Here is an 11,189-nt window from a genome sequence, read left to right on the forward strand (position 1 = left end):
ATCTATTTTGTAGGTACAAAAATAGAAATATAAAACAAAAATAAATGAAAAGAGCAAGGGACTATCTTCCCGGCCTAAAGATGACCAAAGGCATTTCCCAGAAGCAATAAAATACATCCAACTGGTCTCAAGGGAGACCGGATTCTAAATTCATGTGTAAATTGTACAATCAACATTACCACTGAAATGTCCCTTCACACCTTCAAAAAGTATTGCATACCATGATCAGTGTACGCAACCCTGGGCCTGAATAAGGTGGAAATATATACAACGCACATAGCAATGTGCAGAACATGAATAGATATGCAAGGGAGAAGCGAAGAAAGTACAAGGGCTTTACTTCATAGGAACATGCTTATTCAATGACACAGGTGGTGACACGTATGCAAGTTAAATGTGTTCATGGAGCTGGAAGTATGGCTACTATCACACAGCAAGTATGGAGTTTGATTCTCCTCCACTTGCACATGAAATGCACCTACCTCCACGTGGCTCTTGTGACACTGCTTTGACTCCTTCCCAGTCCCTGACAAAGCAGCACCTCCAAGTTTGCTATTAGATAAGTAAAATTACTCAAAAGACATTCCTGCTGGAGCTGCCCTTGCCTGGCGGTTCCCCGGGTACTCTGTGCAAGAGGAAACCCACACAGCGTGACCTTGAGTAAGGCCATTCCTGCAGCAGGTACGAGGAGCAGTAGATACTGAGCAACTGATTAGCAAGGGCGCACCACTGTGCACAGGCTCCTTGCTTGTCCTTTCTATAAAGTATCGAATGCTGAAATGGAAGAGTTAACAACATTCAGGAAAGATATCTCCCCCTTTACAACTAACTCAGTTTCAATTGTTAAACACACAAGTGAAAACCCCCAAGAATCAAGGGAATGCACACAAAGTTAGTTGAAGGGAATTTTCAGAAATACATATTTTCCCTTAAGGATTATTAGCTAAACAGTCTAAACCAAGCTGTAAGAAAGAAAAAAAAATCAGAGTAATTTTACTTCTTACTACCCAGGGCTATATAGTAATTATGCAAATGGCAGCGAATTTGTCACTTCAAGTAACCATAAGTGTATAAAATAATTTCATTAAGTAAAATACAGTTACCTTAGTCATCATACTAATTTGACAAGGACTTTAAAAATGTCTCTCAGCTGTCTGCCTCTGGGCTCGATATGCAAAAACCTATCTTCAAAATGATGCTTCTTTAGAAAGAAGAGAGAAAAAAAATAAGAATAACAAATCCAGCAGTTCCACCTCACCCCTTAATTGCAAGCCCACTGAATGTTCTCAGGCCTAAAAATAAGTGACTATAAAGCGGTGAGATGGAGATCCGTTTACCACACTCAGTCATCTATGTCATTACTTTGTCACCACAACCTCAGGCATACTTTTGCATGACTCTCAATAGGGAAATACCCACCCCCAGTTCATAGGAGCTGCCTGGGTGCCCCACCCAAAAGACTAGACTGGCCTTTTTTTCAGTTTTCATCCTGAAGAAATTCAAAAGCATCTGTATGCGAGCCTCAGTCGTAACTGCTCAGAGGTGTCAGCAGTTTTAATTTCCTGTACACATCCTTATCTCCTCTAGTTCTCAGTAATTTGATAACATACACACCCTCTCCATGCAAGGCTACCCTCTGTGAATGACTTGAAACATCTCAGTGGGTCCCTACAAAGCACAGATAAACTGCACACAAAATTACTTTCTCTCCATGAAGTTCCCATATGCCTGCACCTCCTCCAAACAGTCCAAGACTCATACAGATGTTACATCCTGCAAATAGGTCAGACTGGAGCACACAAAGCAAAAACACAAGTACAAGAAAACCACACTGCAGCTGAGCACAGTAGTGCCTGTAATCTCACAAGCTGGGGAGGCTGAGGCAGGAGGATCACAAGTTCAAAGCCAGCCTCAACAAAAGCAAGGCACTGAACAATTCACTGAGACTCCGTCTCTAAATAAAATACAAAATAGGGCTGGGGATGTGGTTCAGTAGCCAAGAGCCCTTGAGTTCAATCCCTGGTATTCAAAAAAAAAAATCACATTGCATTCTCTGTTCTGTGCACAATGACATATCAAATTGAATGGGCTTCTATTCCTTACTTTGAAAAAATTATTTCATGGCCAGCCAGGCAGTTTAACTATGTTAGAACATCCTTCTAACTGTTGGCTTATGTGAAGCATGATTTCTAATTAAGACATCTGCAATTGCAACAGATTTCAAAATACACAGCTGATCCAGGTTGCACTGGGTTTACATTGTCTATAGCACCTTACCCATATCATCCCTGAGATCAAGATCAATGTCCTTCTGCACTGCCCTGGAAGGCCCTGACCTCTGGCAAAATGTTGCAGGTCTGCAGTCTAGCCTAACAATTGCTGGCTTTCTCATGTACAGTTCTGCCTAAGTTTCCCCCTAGGTGGGTTTTCAAAGGAAACAAACACACACAAGTCCTGCTTTTCTAAGTTGTTTCTCAATCCCAGGCAACTACCTACTTCAGTTTTGCAGATGGGAAGCCTATATCAGTGGCATTGAGGACACACTGAGAACACTGGGAAATTATCTATTCAGAAGAAAAAGGGAAAAAGAGAGAAATGAAATGAAACTTCCCAATGTTATTTTTTTAAAAAAAGACACCTGGGAAGAAAAAATAAGATAGCTGCGTTGACTTTTAGAATCAAATAGGAAATAATGCACTGGACTCACATTTGCAATCACCCTCCTCTTTGAAATTAAGCACAATTGGCCATGTCCTCTGGCAAGCCCTTCACCAGATATGTGAAAATCAGAAGGGAAAGCTGATTCCCAGTGTAAAGACCACATATACATACATCATGCCTATGGACCCTGCCAGTGTGGTCACCTATAGACACTGCATCGTAGGTTTCCCAGGAAACCATGATCCCTTACAAAGAAAAAAATCTGCTTTTCCTGCAAACATCCTGCACTAGCTTATTCTCCAATTATCCAGAGAGAGGTCTCCTATGGCTGAAGGAACAACATACTTTTATTTTTGGTTTTTCTCCCAAATTACAGATGCAGAGAGAACTCTGAAGTAGCCCAGAAGAACAAGGCCCATAGCAAGCTGATGCAATCAACCCTGGCAAGCCCCTATTTATTTTCATGAGGTTCAGATGGCCACAGAAAGTCAAGGGCTGTCAGGCAAAGCACAGTCCTGAGAACCTTATGCCCCAGTCCTAGTGATCAAAATAAATTCAGTTTCCTAGGCCTGTCCTCTTCTAGGCCTCCGTATGCTTTCTGCAGAGCACCTGTTGACTCCTGTTACATTACCCCATCCAATCAGGCTTTCCATCAGCCAAGAAGTGCCAGGATGCCGCCACCAGGTGGACTGAATTCCTCCTCCGCCTGTCAACCCCCTGTTCTGTGATTCAAGTCAACCTCCCATCTCATGGGGCCAGACTGGCTTCAAGAAGTCCTCCACTCCAGGAGCACCCTGCTTTCTCAACTTTCTAATGGAGCTAAGCCATTCATCTGGCTGACATCCCACATCATTTCCTTCTAAAACCCTTAGAGCATTGCAAAAATAATAATAATATGCCCATGCTTTCATCACTCCAGGGATGAAAAGTTCTGTTGGTGTTGTTTTGCCACATACAAATAAGGCACTCTGTGGAGCAATGTTGGTTTAAGGCAAACTGTTAAAACTGGAGGCAGCTGTTGATATACTAATTTTACCTCCTTTTACACACAGACCTGGTTAGGTACAATGGACTCTGCATATATGCTACAGTATTGATTCACATATATTGTACTGATGCGCATTTGCATCTTAATAATACATGTGCCTCGGGCTGGTTGCACAGCTCATAGATGAAAGTACTAACCGAGCATGTGTGAGGTCCTGGGTTCAATCCCCAGCACCCCTCATCCCCCCTCCACACACAGCCCCCTACAGAAGCTCAGATAAACTGATCCCCCAAAACACTGTTATCCCCTACCTCCAAAATCCACAGGTACCGTCTGCAACTATGTATTATAACTACTGACAAAAATGATTGCATTTTATAAAACAGAAAATGAAATGCACTGTTGGCTCCAGGATTCACTCAAAGCATACCAGTTACAGCTGCGCAGGACACAGAGAGGGATTTAAACATCTTTCATCTCAGAAGGGTCAACAGATATGCATTAGATTTTCAAAAGCCCTGAAATTGTTGCCCCAGGAATAGAGCTGAGTTTGTAGCCTCCCCCACCTCATAACCACATAAATGACTTTACCCAACACCAGAGACCAAGTTCTACTTTAGTGTCTCCTTTACAGCAGGGGGGCTGAGGAGATTGTTTATGAATGCTATAAGACACCCAGTGTCTGGCCCTCATTAACTTTAACCCAAGGCCAGGAATGAGGGATTAATGATAACATCAGGACCCAGTATGGTTCTATCTCTGGATGTGGTTATTCAACAGTCAAAATCTTGTCCGATTCTATCTCCATCAAACTTGCTAACACTCAAAGTCTATGACATTTGATTCCATTTCAGGTCAATACCCAAGTAATGATTTAACACTATATACTCTGAAAAATCTTCTACTGTTTGGATAGGACAAGTCTAAGAGTGCACTCTCTGGAACTCCAGTTGGGACCACCTGAGCAGGGCAGGAGACAACAACAAAGTACCTACTTGACAGTGCTGAGTCATTACAAGCTGTTTCCTCTGAGATGTTAGGGACCCACGGGCCCTTTGAGCATTAGTATCCCCTTTAGAGAGGCAAATAAAACAGATATATAATGTGTACAATAACGTAACCCCTTGTTGGGAAGAAACCACGGTGGGTAATTTAGCTTTAAGAGTGGGTAGCAGGAACTATACAAACTCACAGCTGCTCTCCAGGTACTGTAACTTTATCCCAGACGCTGAAAGATGGCTATTGGAATACGGTGGGAATATTCCCCCTATAGCTTAGACTCGGATCAGGGCTACACTTGGGCGCCTTTTACTCTAAGCTGTTAAATCCCCCCCGTAATTGGCGGACGCAGAAACAGCCGGGAGAAAATGATGCATAATGGATTTGTTCTTCCAGGCGATGTAAGGAAGAGTAGAGGACGCAGGATGCCAACTGGCTTTTCTTGCCATGTGCAGGTCACCTGAAAACCGCGATGCCTTCTTCTCTAGAGAGGCTCCTGAACTCACCATCTGGCTCCGCTTTCAAGGGGGTAGGGAAACGGTTTCACGCCCACCTGCCCGCCGCCTCTCCACCCCGGACACCCCCTGCCCCCTCCGGGCGCTCTAGCTGCTGTCGGCATCCACGGTCCCGCCCGCTCCCGGCTCGCTCGGCAGCCCCGGCCGGCAGCTCCCCCGGCGGCCGCCTCTGCACCATTCACCAACCTCCGCGCCGCGCCGAGGTCACGCCCGCCTGCCCCCGACGCCCGGGCGGCCACCTCCTCCTGCCAAGGGGTAGCCCGAGATCCGGGCTGGAGAAGGGGGTCCGCGGAGGAGTTGGCAAGGGGACTCACCAGGTAGGCGCCCACCGTGCCCTGCGCCAGCATCAGGGCGCACTCGGACACCAGGAAGATCTTGATGTTGGAGAAGCAGGACACCTTCTTTTTCTTCTTCTTATTCCTCTGCGCCTCGTCCCCCTGCAGCTCGCCGCTCCGGCCGCCGCCCGACGAGCCTCCCGGCTTCTTCCCCTGCATCCTTCCCCCGCCGCCGCCGCCGCTTTCCCGCTCACCCCGGGTGTCGCGGCCGCTGCCGGGCGGGGGTGCGTACCGCGAGGCTGCGTGCTGTCCCCGCCCCGGGCCCGCGGCGGCCGCCCCTGTCCTGCCGGAGCTGTAGAGGTGGAAGGCACGGCTCCTCGCCTCCGCCGCCGCCGCGCTCGTCCCCTTCCTCCTCCTCCTCCTCCGCCCTCCCCTCGCCTCCTCCTCCTGCTCGGGCTGTGCCAATCACAAGGGCTCCTCGCGCCGCCCGCCGCCGCCTCGTCTCCCGCGGACGCCCGCCGCTGCCATCGCCCGCTTCCCCTCGCCCGCCGGACGCGCCTGCCCTCAGTCCCTGTGCCCCAGCTCTGCGGCCTGGGGCTGGGACGCCACTGCGTGCCCCGGTTGAGCCGCTCCTGCTGCCGGTGCTCCCCTGGGGAGCCACAGGGGATCGGCTTGGGCGCTAAGGGTGGTCAAAGCGGAGAGGGTCGGGCTGCTGGGAGAACTGGAGGGGGTAGTTCTAGCTGAGCAAAGCCGGGGGTGGGGCTGCCCCAGAGTATGGAAGGTGCCACCCAGTCCCTAGATGGCGCTGTGGGGCACTTGGGCGCAGCAGCAGAGACTGGGTGGTACTGCTGAGTAGCACTGGGACCAGAGATGGGGATGCGAAGGCACCTCCACCGGGGTTAGAACTAGTGTTCAGGCTCCGGGGCGCTAGACCAGAGAGGAGTTGCTGTTTCCAGGAAGAAAGGCTACTGGGTGCCTTGGAATGGGTTAGCGCGCGCTATTCCCCTCTGCCTGGATATTTCTGAGGACAGATGTTTCGCTCTGGGGCTTGGGAAGATGTCAGAGGTCAGAGCTGCTTGAGGCTTCTGCCGCCTTCCGGCCCTCTGCTCCTTTGCTCCCTGGCCACTGAGCGTGCCTAAATGGCTGCAGCCAGAAAGAGGAGAAAGGAACCGAAGCTAAGCAAACCAGGGAAGTTTTTGCATTAATTCCTTCGGAGCAGCATGCCCCCAGCTAGGATGTCTGGGCGAGTGCATGGTCTCTGCGACCCCAGCAGAGGGCCTTGTCTGGCCCTCCAAGGGCGTGGAACCCATCTGCAGGAATTAGCAGCCCCACTAGGCGGTAGGAGGGAAGCAGCGGTTAGCCACAGGCCAGCCTTAATCCTCACCCCTCCCCTGGCTGTGTAGGCCTTGGCCTGGATGCCTGACCATAGCAGCCCCTCTTTATCATCAGTCCTCATCCTCAGTGCTACCAAGGACTTTGAGCAATAAGGTACTATGGATAGGACCAGCTATCAGCCACAGCTTCCTGAAGCTTGCAGAAAATTGTATGGGAACTAGAAATACTCCCCAACTTCCACCTAGTCAACTGGGAGACCCCACAAATTATCTGGAATGTTTCCATGCAGACATCCTATGTCTCAATGCAAGGCTTTCAGTCAAGAGAATAGCAATTAACACTACCATAATTTTTACTTTCTCCCCCAGAACTTGAATGAGAATGAGTGGAGGGGATGTTGTTTTGCCATGCCATTTAAATATAAATTGTTTTACTCCTCTGTGTTTCCAGACATGATCTCACACTGGCTTGATATGGATTTGAGATGACCACCCCCCCCACCCACTGCAGACCACCTACTATTTGAATAGCTCCCCAGAAGTCTTTTTTTCCATTTTCCCAACCCCCAGATTTCATATCTTGGGCTACATTATCCCTCACCAGCCCTACTGTTAGAATACTTACCTCCATTACTCTTACTGCCCACAGCCTCTCTTCACTGATAGCCAGTTTTTCTGTCAAATCCTCTATTTCACTACTATGTCCCTGGCCATCATTCTAGCATTTAGGGGCACTCCATTTACTCCTGAGAAGACCCTGGATGGGCTAGCTATATTTTGCCTTGGCAAGTTGCCAAGCTGAACTGAGACTTTTTGACTTGTTTCTGAACAGTGATCCCTATTGCTATTGAAATGTCATTCAGAGCACATTATAGTCTTCAAGTCTTATTTACATACTGTGTAATAACAAGAGCTAATGTTTATTTTGTGCTTGCTCTGGCCAGGCATTCTTAGTGCTTCACCACATTAACAATTTAATCCTCACAACAATCCTCTAACCTAGATGTTGTCATTGGCCCTGTTTTACAGATGAGAAATTAAGGCCCAGGAAGATTAAATAATTTGACCAATGTCACTTATCCCGTAAATGGCAGAGCCAACCTTTGAAAGCAGGGTGTCTGCTATCACAGTCCAGATTCTTAATAACTTCTATATATTAGCTCATTCATCACCCAGCAATCTGTCTTTCAGGGAGTACAGGACTCATTTTTTCAACTTTATAAGTGAGACTCAGAGAGGTGTAATTACTAGTCTAATGTCACACAGCTAGAACAGGACAGGACTTGAACCCAAGTCCAGCCCTCTCCCATACCATATTGTCTCATCTGCAGTCTGAGAGGGGGTAGGCTTTCTTTCTTTCTTTTTTTAATTTACCCATTTGTTTTGGATTTTAAAAGTTAATTTTAAGAGAAATCAGAGGATTCCAGATCAGGATTATAGTTTCTTCTCTAATTAACAGAAAGCAGCGATGAACATAATTCTGTACCCGAAGGCTTCAAAATCATCAAAATTGGCCTATAGCCTCAAAGAGGTACAGAGAAGAAATGTAACATGTTCTGTTCCCTGCCTTCTTGACTAGTCCTTTCTTGACGTGTAGATCCAGGCTCCGGGGGTAATGAGGTGTGCTTGTGAACAAGCACCTCTGCTTGGCAGTTCTCCAGACAGACATGCAAAGGGGAAGCAGAAAGAGAGTAGCCATCCTCGTATCTGTATAGGTCGTTAATACTTAAAAAGTGCTTTCATGTCTTTTATCTCAGCAGGACCCCACATACAGGGAGATCTGGTCTTCTTAGACCCGTTTTACTCCTAAGAAACAATCGCAAGTGGCTTTTCGGAGCTCACAGCTAGCAGATGGTTGGAATTGAACCTGTATTTTCCAACCATGAGTCAATAGGAGTACCTAGGAGGAGGAGGAAGTGCCACCTTTACCAGCCTCTGACAAGGACATTTGCAATCACTTGAAGAGTAAGGCAAACAACTTGAACACCACCCAACACTTCAACAGGGTGACCTTAAATATTGCCCTGGAGAAATGCTGCAGGCATCCCTTGCAGGCAGGGGCCTCTTTCACCATCTATCTGCCTGGTCATGGATGGTGAATGTATGACTGGGTCAGTATTATGAATGGTTATAAAGTTCTTGCAAATATTTTAGCTTTTAACTACTTTTCTGAGCTAGGCAACTTTTCAAAGTTAGGTGAAACTATTGCTTGCTAAGGTGTGGTTTGGAGATTCTTTTCTTTATTGGCGACTAGAGGTATTCCAAACATTGAGAAACCATGTAATCTTGAAATCTGACCTAGGTCAGCCAAAAGGAGATTGGGTGACATGGGAAGATAAATTGACTTTTGATTCCTAAAATATTAATAAGCTGTAAGTAAATGCTTAGTAATTAGAAAGTGGGGAGTTCTCTTCCTCTACTTGAGAAAGGACCATCAGTTCATTTCTGTAGGAAAGAAGTGGGTTAACCTCATGGTCACTGCAGAAAGAAAAAAAAAGTGACAATATCTTCCACAGTTACTGGGCTGTGGCAAGATTTCACAGCAAGCAGCCCCAATGTAATTCAACACAATGAGAAACTGTTGTTCAAGTAATTCACATGAACCATCTTTTGCCAGCTTCAATTTTGTTACCAGGCAAATACAACGTTGAAAAATAAATGCAAAGAATGATTTCTGATTGTCACTGGGATGGAAAATAGATGCTTAGATTCTCACCCTGTGGATGAGTCCCCCCCACACCTTGTTTTGAAAATGCAGCAATCATATATTATGTCCAATCGAGGATAGAATTGAGATTGGGCCAAATTCTTTGGCTTGAAACTAATATTTGGGCTGAATCGAAGCATTTTTTTTTTCCTTAGAGTTTTTGCCTCCCCGCCCCACTTTCCAATTAGCCTGGTCCATATGCCTTTCTACCATAAAGCCCCTGTTTGTGACTTACTATATTCACAGTTCCACATTTTAAATTATCTCCCTTAATTTGAATATGTCCTAAAGCTCAGCAAAGAAATAAAAAGGATAAACACCAATATGGATGCAATTTTTAAAAAATGGTTTATCCAAAACCCAAATGGAAAACAGAAGAAAGAATAAACATGTAGAAATTGGAAAACTGATGTGAGATAACTAGGGTTTCAGGAATGGTTATATAGATATAACTGTTTATATAGATATAAAGCTGGTTATATAAATATAACACTTTATCAATGGAATATTAGTTTTGAGATAAAGGAGAAGAAATAAAAATAATAAACTTTCACCAATATTAGTGTGTTTGGGGACTCATCATTAGTGCCTTCTCTTCATGTGCATATATAAATAGAATTTGTTTATCCAAATATCCTGTTTGCTCCTTAAAGATAGAAAGAGTGTTTCACTTTAAAAATAGAGGATCATTTATCCTCTTGAGTGCCTATCAGACTCCCTGCCAAGAAGTCTGGGACAAGAGAAAGACCCAGAAAGTGTCAGGGTTTGTAGAAAAATTCCTTCCAGGAATTCTCTGTAGGTACTCACTTCTTTGTCCTCTGAGCAACTGTGGACACTCCCTTTCTGCAGCAGAAATGTCCTCATTAACCCTTTTCTGACACAATGCCTCCCCTCCACTCTCTCAGAGGAAGACTTGCCCAGCTTCACTTTTAGTCTCTGAAAAATACACATGACCTTTGCATTTTAAGGATAGGAACTGTTTGGGTGAGCAAATGGCATGAGCCAGCACTGAAAGTGTGCTCAGCCAATAGCATTCTCCAACAAAAGACCTCTGATGCACAGATGTTGGGAATCTTCAGGAGCTCTGTAGGTTCCAGGCACAGCAGGAAGTGACCACAGATGCCTGTCCTCCAAGAGGCACCAGGCCCAAACACCCCAGGTGAGTGTGGTGTATTAACCTTGGAGCTGGTCAAAGAATCTCTGGTTCCAAGAGACCATACAAGACAGCTATGATATGAAAGAAAACCCACAAAGTGTTGAAAGCCATTAAAGAGAATCAAAACCTCAACTAAGCTTATGGGCACTAGAGATATGGTTAGCCTATGAGAGCAGCAAAGTTTCTGCTCAGGGTCTGGGTCCTCCCCACGACCCAGCCTCTTGTCATTGTCTCCTGTCTGGGTATATTCCTCCCCTGTGGCACAGCAAGGGGGGGGGTGGACAAACTGACGAAGGAAACTGTTCAACCATTGATGACGCTGTTATGGGCTGCTATGGGCTGGTGTGCCGCCCCCCCCAGAATTCATAACTTGAAGACCTAACTTCTAGCACCTGAGAATGTGACTGTATTTGGAGCTAGGACTTAAAAGAGGTCACTGAGGTAAAATGACGTCATACAGGTGGGTCCTAACCCAAGATGACTACTTATCCTCATAAGAGGAGATTACGACACAGACCTACAGAACAAACACCATGTGAAGACACACCTGGAGG

General features: G+C 46.1%; 1 protein-coding gene across 2 annotated transcripts in view; it reads right to left on the minus strand.

Moving 5' to 3' along the window:
- LOC144252002 (solute carrier organic anion transporter family member 3A1-like) overlaps window positions 1–5,762 on the minus strand; it is a 304,020-nt gene extending 298,258 nt beyond the window's left edge. For both annotated transcript variants that reach the window (XM_077794595.1, XM_077794594.1), the window contains exon 1: window positions 5,478–5,762. In XM_077794595.1, the coding sequence (XP_077650721.1) occupies window positions 5,478–5,657 (180 nt within the window). In that variant the 5' untranslated portion in view covers window positions 5,658–5,762. The remainder of the gene's footprint in view (window positions 1–5,477) is intronic.
- Window positions 5,763–11,189: the final 5,427 nt, after the last annotated feature.

This window comes from Urocitellus parryii, unplaced genomic scaffold (genome assembly GCF_045843805.1).
Source record: "Urocitellus parryii isolate mUroPar1 unplaced genomic scaffold, mUroPar1.hap1 Scaffold_35, whole genome shotgun sequence".
NCBI classification, from domain to species: domain Eukaryota; kingdom Metazoa; phylum Chordata; class Mammalia; order Rodentia; family Sciuridae; genus Urocitellus; species Urocitellus parryii.